The 24,949-nt window shown below is 45.1% G+C and overlaps 1 protein-coding gene across 1 annotated transcript in view; it reads left to right on the forward strand.

Annotated features, from left to right (window-relative positions):
• BORCS7 (BLOC-1 related complex subunit 7) overlaps positions 1-466 on the forward strand; it is a 37,485-nt gene extending 37,019 nt beyond the window's left edge. Inside the window, exon 5 of the mRNA XM_033940685.1 lies at positions 30-466. Within this exon, the coding sequence (XP_033796576.1) occupies positions 30-81 (52 nt within the window). The 3' untranslated portion in view covers positions 82-466. The remainder of the gene's footprint in view (positions 1-29) is intronic.
• The last annotated feature ends 24,483 nt before the right edge of the window (positions 467-24,949 follow it).

Consider the following 24,949-nt stretch of genomic DNA (forward strand, 5'->3'; position numbering starts at 1 on the left):
GAAGCCTGTTTTCTGTGTTTCCACCATAGCGTTGAACAGTCTTCAAACCTACAGGACCAGCTGCATCATCTGTTGAAATGATGGAAAAAGGAACAGTTGCAAGAAAACTCTCTCTCCCTAATACCTGGAAGCATGTTGTCTTTCTCATGTTGCTTTTTGTCATGCCTGTACCAATTTTATTAATGCCAGCCTTCTGATGGAAAAAAGTCATCTCAGTGTCCAGCTGTTATGCTGCTGCAGAATGTCCATAGGCCGTGGGAGAAAGCAAGGAAACAAAAAAACATTTGAGGTTGTTTCAAGCATATTTCTTACATACCAGTGAGAGAGATGCAACCAAGGATGCCGTTAACATAATTGTTGCAAATGGTAAAGCATGGGATCCTGGTTTAACGATTGCATGTGCAGTTTGTGATTTCTTTCAGTGTAATTTTGCTACATAAATATTGTGCTAATTTGCAGATCCATTCATAGACGTATGTGGAGGTTTTTCTGTCTGAATGATGAATGACTGAATCAGCCGTGGTGGAATTTCCACTTGCATGTCCATCTTTCCAGTGATGTAAACTGAAAATTTCCAAAATGTATCTTACGAAATTTAATGTTCAGCAAGGGAAGAGATATAGTACAATTTTGTGGCAATATTTGTTTACCATCTTCAGTTCTGTGTGCAAACGCAATGCTTTTGAAGTTTTATCTCCTGAAATATTTAATAACTTGGGAGCCCTTTTACTAAGCTGGGGGAAGCACTAACTTCTGCTTACCACAACTTGAAATGGCTTATCGCAGATCATGCTCATTTGTCCTGTGGCAAGTTCTTGGAAGAAAAGTCCATAGTCTGTTATTGAAAAAGACATGGGGGAAGGCACTGGAATATTGCTATACCTTGTGTTTTGGCCAGGTACTAGTGACCTGGATTGGTCACTGTGAGAACGGGCTACTGGGCTTGATGGACCATTGGTCTGACCCAGTAAGGCTGTTCTTATGTTTCGCTTTGCACATGCTAAAAAATATGTTTTATTTTATTGCGGAGGGGGTGTGTCTGGGGGCAGAGAGTGGGCATTTCTGCACTAATCAGCACATGGTAAAGTGGCTGCATTAATCAGCACAGTATTAGCATGTGAGCCTTTACAGCCTAAAACGCGGTGTCGGTAAGTGCTCATGTGCTAATGTCTTTTAATAGCCATGAACTAATGGCAATGTTAGCACATGGCTATTAATGGGAAAAAATACAAAATCAGCCATTTTCGGGCTGTTGTAAAAATGGCCTTAGTGTGTGTGGGAAAAACCCAACACAGTAAAATAAACCCTTGGTTAAATGAACCTTTGTAAATGAGCCTACAAGCTGTGCCTTATTTAGTCTGTGGATACTTCGCAGCAGTGTTTCCTAAATGCACTAACTGTACTGCAGGAGCCAGAAAAATGCTCTTTATTTTATTTTTTTTAAACTCTGATTCTAGATGGGAACAAGGGAGTCAAGTAACACAGACAGATCTCAATGGTACTGCAGTATTACCACAATCAGCTGGTGCCTGGTTTACAAAGGAACAGAATCCTGATAGTACACGTAAAAATTCCAGAGCCTCTCCCCATACAGAGTATTCCAGTTTCTTGATATGTGCAGTTCAAGGAGTTGAGCATGCCAGCTAGCCACAGGTAAGGAATGTGTCCAGAATTGAACTGGTAAACCTGGCATCTAACAGTCTTTGGAAAATTTAGTCTTTTCATTTTTGCAAATACCTGTAACACTCCTTGGCAGTCCATATTCTAGAGAAGGATCAAGAAGAATTCCTACCATTTGGGAGAATTTGGAAAATACATCTATCCAAAAAATAACACCCAAAGAATAAGTCCATCAGATATGAGTATGGGACCCACAACATCCACATATCAAAGTCTGAGCTAGAATTACATTTGTATAAAAGACTACGAATCTATAAGTGGTATGAAGAATTCCAGATCAGATGTCTTTAAACAATGAAGGAAAAGAATGCATTGCCAGAGGTTGTGGTAAGAGCGGATAGCGTAGCTGATTTTAAGAAAGGTTTGGACAAGTTCCTGGAGGAAAAGTCCATAGTCTGTTATTGAGCCACTGCTTGCCCTGGATCGGTAGCATGGAATGTTGCTACTCTTTGGGGATTCTGCATGGAATGTTGCTACTGTCTGGGGTTCCGAATCTTGCTTACTCTGCGATAATGGAATGTTGCTACTCCTTGGGTTTTGGCCAGGTAATAGTGACCCTGGATTGGCCACCGTGAGAACGGGCTACTGGGCTTGATGGACCATTGGTATTTGAAACATAAGAAATGTTGTGCATGCGATTTAAAAACAAACAAACCCAATTATAAATACAGTATAGGATGGGCAAATTTTCAAGATTACAATGAAGATCAAACTTGCATTGTGCTGCACATTAAAATCAATAACATTTGAGTTACAGCATAAACGTGTACAAAGTGATGAAAAGTGAAACTAATTCATACGAGATTGACTGATATAATAAACTTGTGTTATACATAAGTGAATTAAATAATTCAAGTGACATGAATAAGGTGTCATAATTTCATAGTTGTGAAAAATATGTCTATGGCATAAGGAGATGTTACTATATAGTGTGCTTGTATCGTCCCTGTTTCTCTGCTTTCTCTGTTTCTTCCAAATTAGTGGTGCCATCTAGCTCTTTAATCCCTCGTATAAAACAGAAATCACTTAATTGCTTTAATACAACACAGTTAAACCTCAAAATAAAACTAGTGTAAGGGAATTAGGTGTCCTCTGAAAATCTTCAGCTTTGTCTGCACAACCACTGTCATAATTAGAAACATGATGGCAGATAAAGACCAAAGGGCCCATCCAATCTTCCCATCTGCAGTAACCATTATCTCTTCCTCTCTCTAAGGGATCCCATATGCCTATCCCAGGCCCTCTTGAATTCAGATACAGTCTCTGTCTCCACCACCTCTTCCAGAAGACTGTTCCACACATCTACCACCTTTTCTGTAAAAAAGTATTTCCTTAAATTACTCTGGAGCCTATCACCTCTTAACTTCATCCTATGCCTTCTCATTGCAGAAAGAGACTCTCACATTTATATTACATAGGTATTAGAGAATGACATGGGGAAAAAAATCTGTTACCGCCCCGTCCCCGGCCCACCATCCTCTGCACTGCCCCGTCACCGCCATTCCCTTCACCGCCTCGTCACCGTCACCGCCATCCCTTTCACCGCCCCGTCACCACCACTGCCATCCCATTCACCGCCCCGTCACCGTCCCCGCTGCATCCATATAAGCCTTAGTACTGTAATATTTAGCTTATTCCTTTCTTATAAATCAAAGTTCCTGCTGCTGAACTAGAGAAAGAGATGTTTATAAAGCTTTGTTTATAAATTTTTATCAACACAACTAATGTACTACTTTATCCTAAAGCAAAAAATAAATAAATAGAATTTTTTTTCTACCTTTGTTGTCTGGTTTCTGCTTTCCACATCTTCTCATTCAATTCCTTCCATCCACTGTGTGTCTTCTCTCTGCGTCTTCCATTTGCTGTTACTGTGCCTCTCTCTTCACCCCCCCCCCCAATTGGTCTAGCACCCATCTTCTTCCCTCCGCTCCCCCATAGTCTGGCATCTGTCTTCTTCCCATTCTGTCTTCCACATTTCCCTTCAGGGTCTGTTCCTCTCCACCCTCCTTCAATGTCTGTCCTATTCCTTTCCACCACCACCCTTCCCTCCCTCCTTTACCATCTGTTCCTTTCTACCACCCTTCAGCTCCTCTCGCGTGGCCTATCTATCTACCTTCCTCCCTCTTATTTTCATGGCACGTTACAATGTAATTTGTGCAAGCCACTGGAGCCTGCGAGCTCGGTCCCTGTCCCATCCCCACAAACCATCTCGCTTCTGTGCTCCTATTTTCCCCATTTCTAATATCTCCCCTATGTATCTGCCATTGCCCCCCCCTGTGTCCATATACCATCCCCATGGCATGTCCCCTTTATGTCTCTGTCCCTATGCCCCATGCACATAATTTCCCCTCTTTCTGTTACCTTCCTCTGTCCAGATTTCCCCTATCTTCCTCTTCCATACCAGTGTGTCTCTTCTTTTCAACCCCATCTAGCTTTTTTCCCTCTTTCTTCCTCCCCCCCTGCTTCTTGCATCTGGCTCACCTTCCCTTTCTTTCCTGCTGTGGGTTTTTCTTTCCGTCTTCATCCCCTTGGCCCAGAATCCTTTTCCCTTTCACTCCCTCCTTCCAGTTTGAGCCGGGAACATGGGCGATCGCATGGTTCTCGCAGCCCCCACCCGCCTGCCTAATCGATCCTAGTGTTTAGCCAGCTCTCTCCCTTCTCCTCACCTTAGTTTGCAGGCTTTCTTTTTCAGCGACCTGCACGCTTTCCCAAAGAGCCGCGCACACGCGGCTGCTCAGTGTTCAATCTTCTGCTCTGCTGCAACTTCCTGTTTCCGGTTGCGTCAGAGCAGAAGATCGAAACTGAGCAGCAGCGGGTGCGCGGCTCTTTGATAGCGTGCAGGTCGCCGAAAAAGAAAACCTACAAACTAAGGTGAGGAGAAGGGAGAGAGCTGGCTAATCACTAGGATCGATTGGACAGGCGGATGTGGGCTGCGGGGACCGCGCGATCCTTTATGCCTCACTGCGGGGACAAGACCATTCACCGCTCCACGGGGTGGTGAATGGCTTTGTCCCCGTCCCCGCAGCGACTGCTAGTTTTCGTTCCCCGTTTTGGCGGGTTACCCGCGGCTAAACGCGGTGGCCGCGGGTATACCGCCACCGTGTCATTCTCTAATAGGTATTTAAACGTCTATCATATCTCCCCTCCCGCCTTTCCTCCAAAGTATACAGATTGAGATTAGAGAATGGCACGGTGGTTGTTACCAGCGGCTAGCCACGGCTAACCCGCTGAAACGGTGAAGGGGGAAAAAGTGCTCACTGCAGGTACGGGGACAGGGCCATCCACTGCCCCGTGGAGCAGTGAATGGCTTTGTCCCCGCAGTTAAGGGAGGGAATGCGCGCGGTCACCTCCCTCCTTACTGGCTGAATCTATCTTCTGTATTTCCCTCTCTCCCACTTACCTTCGTGGCGAGTTTTAAGTTTAGAGAACAACTTGCTCAAGCCATCAGAGTCTGCCTGCAGTCACGTGCGTCTGTAGGCGGAAGTTTCTCCTCTGATAGAAGTTGCGTCAGAGGAGAAGCTTCCCCAACAGACGCACACGACTGCAGGCAGACTCCGGTGGCTATTTAAACTTAAAACGTGCCGTGAAGGTAAGGTGGAGAGAGGGAGATGCTCGGACCTGAAAGAGCAATGAGGTGGCGAGAGGGAAGGGTGGTGGTGGAATGGAAAGGAAAAGATGCTAAAGGGGGGTGGAGAGGAACAAACGCTGAAAGGAAATGGGGAACAGAGAGTGGGGAATAGACGCTGAAGGGAAATGGGAGAGAAGATGCTGAAGGGAAATGGGAGAGAAGACGCTGAAGGGAAATGGGGAAGACAGAGAGGGGAGAAGACACTGGGAAGACAGAGAGGGGAGAAGATACTGAAGGGAAATGGGTGACAGAGAGTGGGGAGAAGACGCTGGAAGGGAAGAAGACAGAGATGCCAGACTATGGGGGGAGTGGAGGGAAGAAGATGGGTGCCAGACCAATTGTGGGGGGGTGAAGGGAGAGGCACAGTAACAGAGCAAATGGAAGACGCAGAGAGAAGACAGACAGTGGATGAAAGGAATTGAATGAGAAGATGAGGAAAGCAGAAACCAAACAACAAAGGTAGAAATAATTTTTTTCTATTTTCTTTTTTTTTTTTGCTTTAGGATAAAGTAGTATATTAGTTGTATTGATAAAAATTTATAAACAAAGCCCTGCCAGCTGAACATCTCTTTCTCTAGTTCAGCAGCCAGAACTTTGAATTATAAGGAAGGAAGTCCTGAGGCTTGTATGGATGCTGTTGGGTTAGTAGTCTTGGGGACGGGGCGGAGATGGGACAGTGGTCGCAGGGATGGGGCAGTGACAGGGATGGTGGTAGTGGGGACAGGGCAGTGACAGGGACAAATTATTTCCCTTTGTCATTCTCTAATTGAGATTTTTAAGTTTGTCCCCATACGCCTCATGAGAAAGACCACACACCATTTTAGTAGTCTTCCTGTCCATCCATGTCCAGTCCCCTCTCCTCCCCCTGCAGATCTAGCATTCATGTCCCCCATCCCCCCACTTGCAGTGCAACATCTAAGTCCCCTCCTCGCTCTGCATGTCTAGCATCCATGTACCCTCCTCTTCTTCCCTCTTGCAGTGCAGCATCCATATCTCCTCCCCCTACAGATCTAGTATCCATGTCCCTTTCTCTCCCCCCCCCCCAACTGCAGTGTAGCATCCATTTCCCTTTCTCCTCCCTCTGCAGGTATAGCATCCATGCCCCCTCCTCTCATCCTCCCACTTGCAGTCCAGGATCCATTTCCTTTCCTCTCCCCTCCCTCACTTGCAGTCCAGCATCCATGTCCTTTCCTCTGCCCCCCACCAGTGGCCTAGCATCCATATTCCCTCCTCTTCCCCCCCAAAAAAATTGTGGCTTAGCATCCATGTCCCCTCTCCTTCCCCCACATGGGTCTGGCCTCTCTCCAACCTCAACCCCCCCTTCCTGAGATCAGACATACTAGCTAACCTCCCAGAGCAGTGGCAGCCTATGGGCAGAGGCAGCACTGTAAATAAGCTGCTTGCAGCTGTCCCTGCCAGGATCTTCCCTCTGCCATGCCATCTAGGTACAGAAAGTGATAGGGCAGAAGCAAGGCCCTACCCAGGTATGCCGTGAGCAGCCCATTCAGAGCACTGCCTCTGCCAGCCAGCTTTGTCTGTCTTGTCTGTTTAGATTGTAAGTTCTTTTGAGCAGGAACTGTCTTTATTACTCTATACAGCGCTGCATACGTCTGGTAGCGTTAAAAAAAAAATAATTAATATGCAGGTATGTTTATTCTCATGGGATACAGGTCAGACCCGCACGAGGAGAAGGAGGGGACAGGGGCAGTGTGTGTATATATATATATATATATATATATATGTATATATATATATATATATATATATATATGGGAAAGCATACAGGAAGAATTGGGGTGAAGAAGAGGAAGGGAGAGATGATCATGTACATGAAAAAAATAAGCCCTACCTGGAAATAAGACCTAGTGCCTTTTTTGGGCCCCAGATAAATAAAAGACACTGTCTTATTTTCAGGGAAACACAGTACATACATGTGTGTGTGTATCTACTGTGTTTCCCTGAAAAAATATATACATATACTGTGTGTGTGTATGTACTGTGTTTCCCTGAAAATAAGGCAGTGTCATATTTATTTGGGGCCCAAAAAAAACACTGGGTCTTATTTTCAGATAGGACTTATTTTTTCATGTACATGATCATCTCTCCCTTCCTCTCCTTCACCCCAATTTTTCCTGTATGCTTTCCCCCACATGTGAAACATCTTTTCTTCCCTCTCACCCATCCCCTTGTGCCTTCCTTCTGCAGCATCTTTCTATCCTTCCCTCCCTCCCATCCCCCTGTGCAGCAGAACCTTTTCTCTAGCTTCCATCCCCCTGTGCAGCAGAACCCTTGCCCAGTTTCCATTCTTCCCTCCCTCCCATCCCTCATGCAGCAGAACTCTTGAGCACTCGCCGCCGCACCCGCCATGCAGCCGAACTACCGATGACTCTCCATCCTTCCCTCCTGCTGACCGCGACCATAAATATCTTGCTTCAGAGGAGCGTCGGGCCAGCAGCACTCACAGGCTGCTTTGCGGCCTTCTCGCTGTGCACTAGCAATTTATTCATGTAGCGTGGCTATTCGGAAATTACCTGCTCCCACTGTGATGTTTCTATGCACTGGTATGTGAAAAAAAAGGGGAGGAGTATCTCTGCAATAAATACCCAATGACAACAACAGTAGAAGGAGGTCAAAAAAGTAAGGAACTAGAAGAACCACACATCCAGCCTCATTGAAAACTAATTCAGTTTATTGAAGACAATCCGACGGCCAAGTTTCAGCTACAGGCTGTATTGAGAGTCTAAATACATCTAAAATAAAACCAAAAATTACATTCAAAATTATCTTACTCTAATAATATAAGTACAAACTTGTACAGAACATTACCATGAAATTCTCAGAAATTTGGAAAGCACAAGTACTATCAGGACATAATAGAAGCCTAAGAATAAAACAAAGATCACTTTTTACATAAAACAACAAATAATTCTTCATTTTCTAAAATAAAGTGGAAAGGTGACTAGAATCCTATATTTATCATGCAATGAGTCAAATAATTTTGTTAGAAGATCATAGTTGCCAAATGAGGTTTTGCTCTTGTTCTTCTAAGGACTCCTTTTATTAAACGGCGCTAGAGGATTTTAGTGCGGGCTGGTGAGGTAAATGCTATGAGCGTCTGTGCATTTACCTCGCCAGCCCACGCTAAAAACCTCTAGCGCTGTAAGTAAAACCCAGCATGTTAATTTAAAAAATACTAAATCCAAAACAATTGGCAGAACTGTAGATTCCCGATAATGAACACCTGCGGCTAAATATTAATGAAAAATCTACTACTAATAATAATAATGGGATTTCAGTACGGGCTCAATCACCCCTTCGATCTACCTTTAGCCTCCTGGTGGGTACTCATTAATGACTAGTATCAGACCAGAAAGGTCTAAATAAGCCTTTTTTTATTTTTATTTTTTTTCATATCCTAGTTTAAAAAAAACATGAAAGTATAAACATAATAGCCTAATTGTTACAAATTGTCATCTACTTCCTTTTACTCTCTTAGAGATCCTTTGTACTTTTCCCAAGCTTTCTGAAATTCAGATGCCTATTTACTCCTGCCATTGACCTGGTGTAAATGGTCTTGACTAAATTTAGGTGTACCAATAGAGGTTTATACTAGTATTCTGTAATTCTACTCAATACAGCATTGGTGTGCCTAAAGGAAGGTACCAAGTTATACTAGGCAGGCGGGCTCACAATCTATCTAATGTACCTGGGGCAATGGGGGATTAAGTGACTTGCCCAGGGTCACAAGCAGCATGGGTTTGAACCCCATGACTCCAAGGTGCTGAGGCTGGAGCTTTAACCACTGCACCACTCTAGAAATCAAAATGTAGCAAAAGTGAGCCAAGTATAGGACAATCAAGCCATTGTGACATCACTGATGAGGTTGGCTCTTAGGCACTGGTGGAATGAGGCATTATCCCAGGACAAGCAGGCAGCATATTCTCAACAGTGGGTGACGTCACCGACGAAGCCCCGCAGCGGACAGCCTCGAAAGCAGACTTGCTTGAAGATCTTTGTAAGAGCTTCCGAGTGCTGCACTGTGCATGCGCGAGTGCCTTCCCGCCCGAGTTAGGGCGCGCGTCTCCTGTGAGGAACCTTTCAATGTTTTCCGCGGAGCCAAGAAGTTCTCTTCTTTAGCTCTGCAGCCTTCGTTGCCTTCTCTCACCGCAGCTTTTGTTATTTTATTAGTCGCTGTGCTCACATTTCGTTATTTTCTTTCTCATACCGTTTTGTTTTGTTTTTTTAAAAACTTTTATTTTTTATTTTTTCTTCCGGCAGCAGCCATACGGCCTAGGCCTGGCCGCTTACCTCGTTCGGTACGTCGGGCTTCGTTTTTTTCTATGTCCCGGCCTCTAACTGGGTTCAAAAAGTATAACCAGTGCAACAAGACCCTTTCAATCACTGATCCCCATAGTCGGTGTATTGTTTGTCTGGGTCCTGAACATTGTCCTGACGCTTGTTCACGCTGTGCTACCCTCCAACCTCGGGCCCTTCGTCGGCGCCTTGCCAAGCTTCTTCAACTTTTTGGCACGATGGACCAGCCGGCTGACAAGGTCTCAACCTCGGCTTCGGGGATGGCCTCGACCTCAACCTCGACTCCAGCTTCTGCCTCCACCAAGGCCTCGACCTCGACTCCTTCGGCCTCGAAGGCCTTGGCGGCACCTCCTCTGAAGACCTCGACGGGTAAGTCTCCTGTCTCTCCTTCAGATACTACTTCTAAGAATCCTCCAGAGTCACAGGTATCCCAGGCCATATCTACCGGCCTACCTGCCTCGACTAGAACTCTAGCTAAGCGTGCCTCCAAGCATCGGGAATACTCAACCTCGAGGTCGCCCTCCTTGGAACGCACTGCTGCACCTTCGAGACCTGATCCTTTTGTCTCGGTGCCCATGTTCAAGGACATGTTAAAGCCATTCTGACCACGCAGATTTCCTCGGTCATGGCTCAACTCCTCCCGTCATTGACCCAACTTCCTGTGAGCCAGCCTGAGCGGCAGTCTGAGACCTCGGTGGAAGCACCTAGAGGCAAGCCTTGGAAGTCTCGCTGGTTCTCGTCCAGTGACTCTTCACCTACTCCTTGGACACAGTCTCCTCCACCTCGACCAAAGCATCGCTCGAGGCATTTGAGGCATCTCGCTTCCAAACTTCCTCAGGAGACATCTCTTCAAACAGAAACCTTCGCCTTCTTTTGATACTGAGACTTCTATGCCTCGTCTATCCGAGGCTACTGAGACTTCTTCCAAATCTAAACATAAGTCTCGCAAAGCTATTACACCGGCTGCTTCTCCTTGAAGTCCATCGAGGTTGAGGACTCCTCCATCGAGACTGCCTCCGAGGGAGCCTCCTCCTCCTGCCTCGACCCACTCTGTTCCTCGAACCCCGGGAACTTCACCATCGAGGGTTTTGAAGCGCAAACACTCACTCACTCCTCACACAGGTAGTGCAGCTTCCTCAATCTTTGTGCGCCTCGACTCTGAACCTCTATCTCAGTATTCCAGAGAGGCTTCTCCCTTCTACTCAGTAGTTCCTCGGTCTCGCACTCCTTCTCCAGAAGATGCCTCAACCTCGAAGTCTGCCTCTTTTGCCAGGTTCGTCTTCGACATTGGAAAAGCTCTTCAACTGGATCTCCACTCTGATTCCAAGTATACACTTGAATACTTGGCCGACATGGAGTTGCCTCATCCATCCAAGGAGACCTTGAGGCTTCCTATGACTCCAGTATTGAAGGAAACTTTCTTAAGGAATATGGAAACTCCTTATTCCATCACAGCCATTCCATCCAAGCTGGAATCCAGGTATCGCACAGTACCCTGCAAAGGTTTCGAGAAATTTCAATTATCCCATCAGTCTTTGGTGGTGAAATCTTCTTTAAAGAAAGCTCATCCATCTAAGCTTTACACTGCAATCCCTCCAGGCAGGGAGGGCCGTACCATGGACAAGTTTGGCCGCAGATTATACCAGAATTCCATGATGGCTAACAGAATTCTCAGTTATAACTACATTTTCACAGCTTATTTCAACCATTTCCTCAAATTACTGCCTAAATTCTACCCGGCTCTTGAGGAACAAAGTCTTCCAGAATTCAAACAGATCATCAGAACTCTGTCTCAACTTCGCCTCTTCATGTTGCAAGCCACATACGATGCTTTTGAGCTCTCTTCTAGAGTTTCGGCCTTTGCAGTAGCCATGCGCCGTCTTGCCTGGCTCCGCATTGTTGATAGGATCCCAATCTGCTGGACTGTCTAGCCAACTTGCCTTGCCAGGGGAATGAACTCTTTGATGATTCTATTGAAGCTGCTACAAAGCGCCTCTCTGAACATGAGCGCTCTTTTGCTTCCTTGATTCGGCCGAAGCCTAAGACTCCTCCTGCTCGGCCATACAAGCAACCACTGCGTCGTTATCCCCAAAAAAATGACACCAGCTTTCTCCAGGCCTCCGCCTAGAAGGCCTCCACAACAACAGCAGAAGGCTCAAACTCCTGCTGCGCCTAAACCAGCTCAGTCTTTTTGACATTTCCATTCTTAGCATGCCAACCTCCCTGTATCAAAATTATCTTCTGCCCATAGGAGGTCATCTTTACCATTTTTATCACCAGTGGGAGATGATCACCTCAGATCTTTGGGTTCTCACCATCCTTCGGGAGGGATACTCACTTCACTTTCTTCAGGTGCCTCCAGATCGCCCTCCAAGAGAGTGTCCTTCCAGTTCGTCGCAACTTCCCCTTCTTCAGGAAGCTCAAGCTCTTCTTCGCCTTCGAGCTGTCAAGCAGGTTCCTCTAACCCAACGGGACATGGGCCTTTATTCCCATTATTTTCTAGTCCCAAAGAAGACGGGGGATTTGCGACCCATTCTGGACCTCAGAGCCCTCAACAAATTTCTAGTCAAAGAAGTTTCTGATGCTATCTTTACCAACCTTATATTCCCTGATGGATCAGGGAGATTGGCTATGCTCTCTGGATCTCAAAGAGGCTCACACTCATATCCCGATTCATCCAGCCTCTCGCAAATATCTTCAATTCAGGGTGGGGAATCTTCATCTACAATACAGAGATCTTCCTTTCGGACTCGCCTCATCCCCCAGAGTCTTCACGAAATGTCTGGTAGTGGTGGCTGCAGCCCTCTGTTCCCAGGGTCTTCAAGTTTTTCCATACCTGAACGACTGGCTTATCAAGGACCCCTCTCTACAAGGGGTTATTGCAGTGACCCAACAGACTATTCTGTTCCTCCAAAGTCTGGGGTTCGAAGTCAACTTTCCAAAATCCAAGCTGACCCCCATCTCAGTCTCTCCAATTCATTGGGGCCACTCTAGACACTGTCCAGCTCAGAGCGTTTCTACCTCCACCATGTTGGGATACCCTCATTCACCTTTGCCATCAAGTGTCTCATCTCACATCAATTTCAGCAAGACAAATGATGGTTCTGCTCGGTCACATGGCTTCTACAGTTCACGTGACTCCTTTTGCCAGACTTCACCTTCGCATACCTCAGTGGACCCTGGCATCTCAGTGGCAGCAAGCTACTGACCCGCTTTCTCAACAAATTACACTAACTCCTTCGTTGAAGCAGTCTCTCCACTGGTGGATGCTCTCTTCCAATCTTTACAGAGGTTTGCTGTTCCACAATCTCCCTTGTCAACCTACGCATGGGGAGCCCATCTAGATGGTCTCCGTACCCAAGGTCATTGGACTCCTGCGGACCATCTTTGTCACATCAGACTTATCTTTGGGCTGAAGAAATTTGATCATGTGACACCTTATTACCGGCAGTAGCACTGGCTACCGACGGAAGCACGCGTAAAGTTTAAGTTTGCCTGCCTCTGCTTTAAAGTACTGTATGGACTAGCCCCCAAATACTTAATGGACCTTTTTTCGTTCTCCACCAACAGACACAAGAGAAGCTCACATTCGAACTTCATTTCCCCCCCCAGTTAGAGGTTGTAAACTGAAAAAACACCATGAACATCTCCTCTCACACCAAACAGCATTATGGGGTAAAGACCTAGAACAATTGCTCTCCCCCACCACTTACATGGAATTCAGGAAGCGCCTAAAGACATATCTGTTTCTGTTGTATCTAGACAACTGACCTGTTCTTCTCCCTCTCCTCAATATCGGTTTTCTAGACCTTTTACCCTCTCTCGCTCTCTTCTATGTTCAATCATTTTGTAGCTTCTCTTAATCTTTTGTAAACCGCATAGAACTTCACGGTATTGCGGTATATAAACTGTTATTATTATTATTATTATCAATCTGTTGGAACTCAGAGCGATTTTCAATTCTCTCAAAGCTATTTGTTATATCACACAGTAATGTACAGTCAATTTAATATACAATTTGCAAGTTCTTCCAGAATTAATACAGGTACCTCTCCTCCCTTGTAACCAAAAAAAAACAAAAAACCCCAAAACTGTTGTAACTTCACTGGAAATGTCCAGTTAGCTCTTTTGTAATCCGCCTTGAACTGCAAGGTATAGGCGGAATAGAAGTCCCTAATGTAATGTAAGCTTTTCAACACCTTCTTCACGACAACGTAGTCCTTGTCTGGACGGACAACCAAGTCGCCATGTATTATGTCAACAAACAGGGAGGTATGGGATCTCACTCCCTTTGTCAAGAAGCTCTGAAGCTGTGGGATTGGGCAATCCATCAGAACATCTTTCTCAGAGCTGCATATATTCAAGGTCAGCACAACTGTCTGGCAGACAAATTGAGTCATCTTCTGCATCCTCACGAATGGACACTCAATTCCTCGCCTCTACAAAAGGTGTTTGCTCAATGGGGCACCCCTCTGATAGACCTCTTTGAATCTCCCCTCAACAACAAGCTGCCTCAGTTCTGCTCTTGAATATACTCTCCCCAGCGTCTCGAGGCAGATGCTTTCTCCTGGATTGGATGGGTCATTTTCTCTGTGCCTTCTCTCCATTCCCTCTGATTCTCAGGACTCTTGTCAAACTCAAGATAGAACATGCCACCATGATTCTGATAGCTCCTCGGTGGCCTAGACAACCGTGATACTCCCTTTTACTTCAACTCAGCACAAGGGAGCCTCTGCTTCTACCAGTTTTTCCCTCTCTGCTTACTCAGAGTCAAGGATCCTTACTACATCCCAACCTGCAGCCTCTACACTTAACAGCTTGGTATCTTTCAACCTAACAGACTCTATACAGTTCTCTCAGTCTGTATAAGATATTTTGGTAGCTTCCAGAAAGCCATCCACTCAGCAGTGTTACGGCCAAAAATGGACTAGATTTTCTGCTTGGTGTTCCACTCGCCATATGGAGCCAATGTCTACCTCCTTGGCTTCTGTTTTGGATTATTTCCTTCACTTATCACAATCTGGTCATCAGTCTACATCTATTAGAGTCCATCTCAGTGCAATTGCTGCTTTTCATCAGCCTCTTGATGGGAAACCTCTGTCTGCACATCTTGTGGTTTTCCGCTTTATGAAAGGACTTTTTAATGTTCATCCACCACTAAAACCACCCCCAGTGGTCTGGGATCTCAATGTTGTCTTGGCTCAACTGATGAAGCCTCCATTTGAACAAATTGATAAGGCTCATCTCAAGTACCTTACTTGGAAAGTCATTTTCCTGATTGCCCTCACATCTGCTCGAAGGGTCAGTGAGTTACAAGCTTTGGTTGCGGATCCACCTTTCACAGTTTTCCACCATGACAAAGTGGTCCTCCGTATTCATCCAAAATTCTTACCTAAAGTTGTTTCAGAATTTCACATCAATCAATCTATTGTTCTTCCAGTATTTTTTCCAAAGCCTCATTCTCACCCTGGAGAAGTGGCTCTCCATACTTTGGACTTCAAGCGTGCCTTGGCTTTCTACTTGCAACGCACTCAACCTCACAGAAAAGCCCCACAACTTTTCATCTTCTTCAATCCAAATAAGTTGGGCCACCCTGTCTCGAAGTGAACCATCTCCAACTGGATGGCTGCTTGCATCTCTCTCTGCTATGCTCAGGCTGGTCTCCCTCTGCAGGGTTGAGTCATGGGCCACAGAGTTAGAACTATGGCGGTGTCTGTAGCTTTCCTCAGATCAACTCCTTTTGAGGAAATCTGCAAGGCTGCCACTTGGTCCTCGATTCATACATTCACCTCTCATTACTGTCTGGATACTTTCTCCAGAAGGGATGGCCATTTTGGCCAATCTGTTTTGCAAAATCTTTTTTCTTAACTTGCCAACTCTCCCTCCATCCCATTATGCTTAGCTTGGAGGTCACCCACTGTTGAGAATATGCTGCCTGCTTGTCCTGGGATAAAGCACAGTTACTTACTGTAACAGTTGTTATCCAGGGACAGCAGGCAGATATTCTCACAACCCACCCTCCTCTCCTGGTTGGCTTTTTAGCTAGGTATCTGAACTGAGGTTCCTCACAGGAGACGCACACCCTAACTTGGGCGGGAAGGCACTCGCGCATGCGCAGTGCAGCACTCGGAAGCTCTTACAAAGATCTTCAAGCAAGTCTGCTTTCAAGGCTGTCCGCTGCGGGGCTCCGTCGGTGACGTCACGCACTGTTGAGAATATCTGCCTGCTGTCCCTGGATAACAACTGTTACGGTAAGTAACTGTTTTTATGATGTCACAATACCAGCTCTGGTTATCAGAGGCTGAAATTTTTCATTTATTCAATTTTCTATGCCGTTCTCCCAGGGGAGCTCAGAACAGTTTACATGAATTTATTCAGGTACTCAAAGCATTTTTCCCTGTCTGTTCCAGTGGGCTCACAATCTATCTCATGTATCTAGGGCAATGGGGGGGATTAAGTGACTTGCCCAGGGTCACAAGGAGCAGCGTGGGGTTGAACCCACAACCCCAGGGTGCTGAGGCTGTAGCTTTACCCACTGTGCTACACTGTGGTGGTGTGCCAATTTGGGGTGCTTATTTTTCATTACCAGTTCTTTCCTCTATGCAGCAGGGACTTCTAATGTACAGAAAAGATTTCTGAGATGCGAGCCATTTTGTGGCTGTCAAGAATTAGGACACAATCTTGGTTTCAAGTGTGATTGATTAATACTGACAGCTGGAGAGGGTGTGCTGGTTGATAGCTAAGTCTCCAAAGAGGTTAAAAGCATCAAGACCAATGAGTTAGTCCAGAAAAATGTTTTCATTGTGCATAAATCATTGGCAACAACACATACAATAGTTCTAACATTTTAATCTTTTTTTTTTTTTTTTTAATCTGTTGTGCAGCTGCATCAGGCTGTTGCTCTCAAGGACAAGAAATACACAAAAATGTCAAGGTAATTCTTATGTGGTTCACTTATTTACTGTGGTCAGTGAAGGCAGTTCTCACATCCCCATGCACATATTCCCCAGTGGCAGGAAATCTCACGTATAGCTCAGCCTTTCCTTTCATTAATATATATGCTCTCCATTAGGTCTGGCATTTTAACCACTACTCTATGAGGAATTTGCTAGAAGGTGGCACTGCAGCATGCTCTGATTCTTGCTGCCCCCCACCAAACTGTGTGGCTAAATGGCTGCCTGCTTTCTTTATTAGGGATACACTTCCATCCCAGACCAAACATACCTAGGGTTACCATAGGGCTCCAGAAAAAGGAGGACAAATTGAGACATCCGGGCTTTACTGCCACTGAAAGCAAATGGAAGTAAAACCTGGATGTCTTAATCCATCCTCCTTTTTTTGGAGCCATATGGTAACTCTAAACATCCCCCCCTCTTTTACAAAGCCACGCAGCAAAAGCCCTGAAGCCCTTTAAATCCCTCTGGGCTTTGGGGCAGTTACCCGCAGTGGCAGCCGCTAGTGCAGTTTTGTAAAAATGGCAGCAGAGAATGACCAGCATCTGACATTCAGTGCATTCTACCCCCTTTGCTGCCTTCCCCCCCCCCCTTTAAAGTGTTAAAGGTATTTTAAATTTTATTATTAATTGAAATGCTCAGTACTTTTATTCCATCTTCATACTATACATACTATATATACATACATACTATAAAGAGGACGGATTGAGACATCTGGGTTTTACTTCCTTTGCTTTCAGTGCAAGTAAAACCCAGATGCCTCAATCTGTCTTCCATATATAAAACCCCGATGCCTCAATCTGTCCTTTACCCTATATACAGGGAATTAATGGGTCACCGGCATTAAACCCAGAAACTCAGCATTGAGTTTCCAGGTTTCCGGAGCTGACTAACATATAGCGGGTTAAGTACGATATTTGGCACTTAACCGGCGATGGCTTAATGCATAAAGATAGGACTGACTTTTATGTGGTCTTACATATGTGGTTAACCTGGCTAGTGAAGTGCTGATTATTGAGCACCCCAAAAATATCCAGTTTTCAGATTGGTATTAACTGATTATTTTTAGCACTTAAGTGGCTGTGGGTTACATTGTACATCCTATTGGCTAAAAATGCACCGTGCTGTGTCTAATTTAAATGAAATCCCAGCTCTGTTTGCAGTTCAGGAGGAAACTCCTAGGTTAAAAAGTTAATGGGGTAGATATTCAAAGGTATTTGTTTAAATAGCTTGTGCAGGGCTATTCAGCAGCACTGTACTGGAAGAGTAGCCTAGTGGTTAGTGCAGTGGCTGAGGAACTGGGTTCATCATTTCCCACTGCAGCTCCTTGTGACTGGGTAAAACACTGAGTGGGCATCTCTCCTGCTGCGGGGGGTGGATAGGGGGGGGAGTCGTTACTGTCAGAATTATTTTTTTGTAGCAGGAGAAAGTGGGTATCTCTCCTGCTGCCGAGTGGGGGGGGGGGGCCTTCGGATCAGGTCGTGCAGGATTTTTTTTAAATTTAGTGCAGCAGGAGAGAGTGGGCATCTCTCCTGCTGCCAGGGGTGGGGGAGATGTCACGGCCATGATGTTAGGGGGGTGTTGTGATGCAGTGGAGAGAATGGGCATCTCTCCCGCTGCATCACAACACAGGGGCAGCGGGAGAGTGTGTTTTTGTTCTTTACCGGGTTTTTCTGCGCATGTGCCCATCAGCGATGGGCACGTGCAAATGTAGGAAACCTTCGCTGCTGTCTGGTGATCTTATTTGCATGTGCGATTTTAAAAAGAATGTCTCGGGGTTTTTAGATTCGGTTTGAAAACGGCTGCCTTAGTAGACCGTCACTTTTTAACACGGGTTTTTGAAAATCCTGGCCTCAATCCTCTGTTGCTCCAGGCACAAAATAAGCACTTGTATATAATATATAAACTGCTTTGATTGTAACTTCTGAAAGGCAGCATATCAAATCCCATCCCCCGTTCCTTCCTTTCAGCAGCACTAACCAGTTAGGTGATGCTGAAAATTAGTGGTTAGCCCCCCAACTGGCAATTTAACCAGCCAGGTAGTGGCATAGTAAGGGGAAGGGCAAGGGTGAGGTCTGCCCCAGGCGCCATGTTGGTGGGGGCGCTGGCACCCCTCCTCCTCTCCCCACTCCTCCCCTTGCCATGCGCGCACCCCCCTTCCCTTCCGCTGTACCTATAATTATTCACCACCACAATCAACAACTTCAATGTGTTCCTCATGACCACGTCAGCTCTCCCACTGATGTCACTTCCGGGTGCCACACATTGGAATTGACATCAGAGGGAGAGTCACCAAGGTTGCAAGGAGCACATTGAAGTTGTTACTCATGGCGGTGAACAACTAGAGGTACGAGAGAAGGGAAGGGGGCATGCGTGCAGCAGGGAGGGATCATGGAAGGAGCAGGGAGGGATCATGGAAGGAGCGGGGGGGGAGGGGAGCCCTCACCCTTGCTATGCCAGGGAACTATGGGCTATGCCAGGGAACTATGGGCTATGCCAGGAACTATGGGCTAGATTCACTAAGCCCACCTATCAAGTTCCGACCACTTAGTGACCCGATTCACTAACATCTGTCCCAATTATCCTCTGATCCGCACATGCAAATGAGAGGGAACGGCATTCAAATGTAGGCAGGCAGCGATTCACTAAAAAAAATGAGGGACACCCACTGGGCTGACCAATCCAAAAATAAGCGACTGCTGAGGACCAGTCACTCGGGTCCTTTCCGACTGCCCTGCCTTCTGCCACCCTGTTCTCTGCTCTCTGCCCCGATCTCTTGCTTCTCTGCCCCGATCTCCTGCTCTCTGCCTCGACTCTCCTGCCCTTCCCCGCAGTGCAAGCCCGTAGTTTTAACCCGCGGGTTTAAAGCGGGTTAAAACCACGGGCTTGCGAAGAAAAAAAAAAAGTAAAGTTTCCTGCTCTGCCAGGCATGGAGGGCCAGCACATGTGCAGACCATCTACAGATGGTCTGCACATGCGTCGGGATCGCTGTAAAACAATCTAGGCGGTCGGTTGTGGGCGTAATTCTGATCGCCCTCATTTGCATGAGGGCAATTTGTGAATCATCCCCCCCGGCCACGGATCGGATTGGATCGGATCTGTGGCCTTAGTGAATCTGGGCCTATTTCTGGCCAGTTGAATATTGACCTCTGTGTTTATCTCACACCTTTTTGAATTCCATCACTGTTTTCAACCCCATGATTTCCTAAGGAGTATTAGCCATTCACCACCTTCTGTGTGAAAAATATTTCTTGATGTTGCTTTTAAGTTTCTCTCCTTGTAATTCTGTTTAATAGTTGTTCTAATATGGCTGAAGTCACCCCCTATACAATAGTGTACTTAAAATCCAATAATCTTTAATTTGGGGTAGTCCAAAAAAGGATCAAAATCAGGATTCCAGAGTCTTTGTTGTATCTCATTGTTCTATCTCATCAATGAGAAGTAATCTAAAAAAATATTTGAGGAGCGATTGAATGATTGGCAGTTCCTGGCCACTGCAAAATAGTGCAGAACAATGAATTTGAGAAACAGAAATCCAAAGAGCGATGAAGGCAAAGGCTGATTGTACTTACCAGGAGAGAGACCTTGGGGTGACTATGACTGATGATTTCAAAGTGAGAAAAGAGAGAGGGATGCCAGGGTTGATGGAAAGAAGTATAATTATCAGAAGAAAAGGATAGAGAGAGGTGATAATGTCCAAGGACAAGCCATTGATGAGTTCTGGAGGTTACATCTCAGAAAAGATAAAGACTTGCTAGAGGTGGCACAGAGACTATATATGCATATCCTGGGGTAGAAACTCAATTTCCCCGTCCCTGAGTTTGTCTCTATAGCTGTCCCTGCCCCATTCCTGTAAGCTCTGCCTTAACCATATAAGCCTCGAACACTTATGATTTTAAAGTGTTTGAGGCTTATGCAGATGAGGACGGAGCTTGCAGGAATGGGGCAGGGACAGGAAAAGAACTCGTGGGGACGGGATGGGAAAATGAGTTCCTGCGGGAAAGGGGAAAAATGTGTCCCTGTGTCATTCTCTAATATGGAAGGAAGATATAAAGACATGCTAAATACACGAAACATATTAATACTCAAGAAACCAAGGGCTCCTTTTATCAAGCCGCGCTAGCGGGGTTAGCGTGTGCGACTTTTAATCACGCGCTGGCCAAAAAACTACCGCCTGCTCAAGGCAGGTGTTAGCAGCTAGTGTGGCCGGCGGTTTAACGCGCGCTATTACATGCGTTAAACCACTAGCGCGGCTTGATAAAAGAAGCCCCAAGCTTTTTCAAAGGAAAATAAACTATAGAACTAGGGGTCAGGACCCAAAGCTACGATGAGGTAGGCTCAGGACCAACATCAGGAAATAATTTTGGAGAGGCTGGTGGATTTCTTCCTGTTCCATTGTGCCTTCTCCCAGATGGTTTTAGCTGAGTAGGAGTTGCTAGATGGAGTTTTCCGGGACACTAAGACCAGGCTCTATCTTATTCTATAGGAGGATCTTGAGAAGTTTCTGCACCTTCCTAGAGTAGGCGCTCTGGGGACAATAGTCACCATAAAGACTACAATCCCACTAGAGAGTAGCTCAGCTTTTAAGGATTCCCATGACCCCAAGATGGAATTTTTTTTTTTTTGTTTCCAAGCAGGCCTTCAGCACTTTGTCTCTTTCTATTCAGACTTCTGTCTGCAGTGGTTAAGTTAAAGTTCAATTTAGTATTCCGCAAATATTACAACAATCTAAGCAGTTTAAAAATTCAAATAAAAGATGTGGGGGAGGAGATAGCAAGTTATGAAGAAAGACATTTAACATCAAGACAGAGCCACATAAAACATACACAGAAGGGAATAGAGGAGAACTACAATTTTAACAAAGGAGAGGTAAGGGAAGAAAAACATGAGAGGAGGGGAAAAATGATTTACAGTTCTTATTCCTCAGATGCCTCTAGCTGAAAGAGTCATAGTATGGAATGACAGCCAGCAAAGTTATTCTTGGGAAGTAGCTGGGAACGCAAGGGAGAAGTGATATATTTTAAGTTGATATTTAAATTTCTCAAAGGATCACATTGCCCCCCCACAGAAAAAGAATCAGCTGTGGCAGACAGAACTTGAACCCACTTCCCCACTATACAACGGTCCGACCTTAACAAATTCTACAAAAAATACAGCCATGCAGCCTGCGATCTCAACCACTGCCCTCCATACCTATTAAAATCCTCCAGTACCAAATTCCGCACTCTCCTCTTACAATGGATACAAGCCATACTCACAGATGGCCTTTTCCTACAAGACCGCTGCGAAATCATCGTCACCCCAATCCTAAAAGACCCTTAAGGAGCACAGATCAACCATCCAACTACAGATCCATAACCTCAATACCACTTTATGTCAAACTAATGGAAGGCCTCGTAGCTAAACTCCTCACCAACTACCTAGAAAACCACAACATACTCCACCCTACACAGTCTGGTTTTAGAACCAACCACAGCACAGAGACACTACTAGGTTCCCTCCTGGACACAGCTAGACAACACCTCAGCACAGGTAGAAAAATGCTGATTATACAACTGGATCTCACCGCAGCATTTGACCTGGTGAACCACAACATCCTACTACAAATACTAGATACAATAGGAATCATAGATAAGGTACACACATGGTTTCAAAGATTCCTACATTCCAGAACTTACAGAGTAAAGTTGAACAAAGAAAAATCAAAAGCATGGTCCAACCCCTGCGGTGTAATCCAAGGATCTTCACTATCCCTAACAATCTCTACATTGCATCCCTTGGCACCTGCCAGGACAAATTAGGCTTAACCTCCAATAGCTATGCAGATGACATCACCATTCTCCTTCCTTTTGACCAACCAACGTCCTCCATGACGGACACACTACACAGGACACTTGAAACAGTAGCAACATGGATGAAAAATCACAAACTGAAACTGAACCCAGACAAGACAAAATTCATTCTCCTCAAAAATAATAAAACCCCAACCATAACAAATCTAGTAATAAACTCAATCACATACCCCATACAACCCACTCTAAAACTTCTAGGAATGACAATAGACATGCTGTACCATGCAACCACAAATCAACAAAACAATACAAAAATTATCCGTGGTCATGAGAAGGCAAGTTCGAAAATTCTTCAACAGAACACAATTCCAGCTCTTGGTCCAGTCCCTAGTCCTAGGTCTTCTAGGCTACTGCAACATACTCTATCTCCCCTGCCCCACAACCATGATAAAACAACTATAAACAGTTCAAAACACTGTGCTAAGACTTATCTATTCACTGAGGAAACACGACCACATCACGGCGGCATACCTCGACTCACACTGGCTCCCAATACAAGCAAGAGTACTATTCATATTCTACTGCCTACTATTTAAAACCATAAACGGAGACAGCCCAGCCTACCTAAACAACCGCCTAATCCAAACTGCCTCAACCAGACATAGGAGAACCCACTAACCATTCACGCATCCCCCAATCAGAGATGTCAAACGAAAAAAACTGTACGATGGCCTTCTAGCCACACAAGCAGCAAAACTAGACTACCAACTCTCCAATTTACTGATAACGACTCCAGACTACAAATTGTTCAGAAAATAAATAAAAACCATGCTATTCAAGAAATCCTTGAAGACAAACTAACACCGTAAGACTCATACCAACTCTCTGAAGCAACCTGCTCTACTCTTCAATTGCTCTGGAAATGGCCAGATAACTCCTTTTGTAATCCGCCTTGAACCGCAAGATAATGGAGGAATAGAAATCACTAATGTAATGTAATGTTTCAAGTTTTAGATAAAGTGAGAGGTTATTCCAGAGGGTAGGGTGTGACTAAACTAAAACATGATGTTCTGGTGGTGTCCAGGTAAACCTGGTGGTAGGAGGGTATCATTGGAAGGCATTGTTGTGAATGTGAACACTGTAGAGTCTTATGGGAGAATAAGGAGATTGAATGAGGGAAGGCTGGAAAATTGAATCTGGTGGCACAAAATATTGAATTTGTATGGAATTCTGTAGGGTACTGGAAACCAGTGTTTAGCTGAGAAGAGTAGAGTAATATGATCATATTTCTTATGACCATAGAGAAGTGTGATTACAGTGTTTCGTATTAGTTGTAGTCTGTGTATCTATAGAGCATTGTGTTAATACTGCAATCCACCTCTGAACATAATCAGTATTGTCCAAAAACCTTGGCTCTTTGTTTATTCTCAGCCCTCGGGATACTCTCAGTAGATAACAGTACTCCACAAGTGTAGCAAAATGCAACTCTGTTCTAATTAAATACCTATGAAGTTTCTCAACCCCTTGCCAGTCCACTACTCCCCCACTCTCATATTCTTCTACTTGAAACAACTTGTTCCCACCTAATAACTCAGATATTCTCTCCTGTGGGAGTCCTGATTTGGAAACCCATGCTGTTGCACCAGCATCGGCTCTTCCTCTGACGTTATTTCCTGGACTTGCACCTAGGAAGTGACGTCGGAGGAAGAACCGACGCTGGCATGACAGTAGTTTGGGGCTTGCTGATCATGCTAGGAACGTTGCAGAGATACAGGAGAAGGGAAGCTGCGCGTGTGTGGCAGGAGGGGGTGGGGAAGGCGTGTGTGGAGGTGGAGGTGGGGGTTGGGAAGAGGAGAGGGGCACCTCTCACCCTTGCTGTGCCACTGGATCCATACAACACTTTCCCCATAATCCTGGGATTGCCTTAGCTGTAATAGCATGACTGTCAGATTGGAGAACTGTCAGATCACCTTATCATCTATACTCTATCAAGAAAACTTCCTTCCTGTTCTGGAAATGGAGGAGAACAGCCCAGAGGATACTGTTGCTGCAGAAATATAGGAATGTGCAGCAAACTGGGAGGAAATGGGGCATCTCCTGGACAACTACTAGAAAAATTAGTACTTTAATGGTCTTAAGAGATGTATTCATTGCATTTAATTTAATGGTATACCATCTAATGCTATTAATTACAAATTACTGTTGACTTGTCTGCTGTCTCAGTTTCTATATAACTCTTGTGTCTCAGAAGATATTTTTCAAATTTAGGATTAAAGTATTTGAATTGTCTGACAGAGCAAACTTTCTAAACTGGATGCAAGGTGAATCAAGCACTCTATAAATATCTTTTGCTAGTCTGCATAAGTTATGAAATCACCCTGGCTTTCTATGAGTCCTTAAATTCTGTAGCCAGACTCTGGCCTAATGTAAAAAGGCTTTAAAATAAATCTTTGTTGCTCAAGTATGATAAATAATGGGGAGGGGGACATAATTACCAGATGCTAGGGTCTACCTTGGGTGTCAGCGCTCAAGAAAAAGATCTGGATGTTATCGTGGACAATACGCTGAAACCTTCCACCTAA

Source organism: Geotrypetes seraphini, chromosome 4 (genome assembly GCF_902459505.1).
Source record: "Geotrypetes seraphini chromosome 4, aGeoSer1.1, whole genome shotgun sequence".
NCBI classification, from domain to species: domain Eukaryota; kingdom Metazoa; phylum Chordata; class Amphibia; order Gymnophiona; family Dermophiidae; genus Geotrypetes; species Geotrypetes seraphini.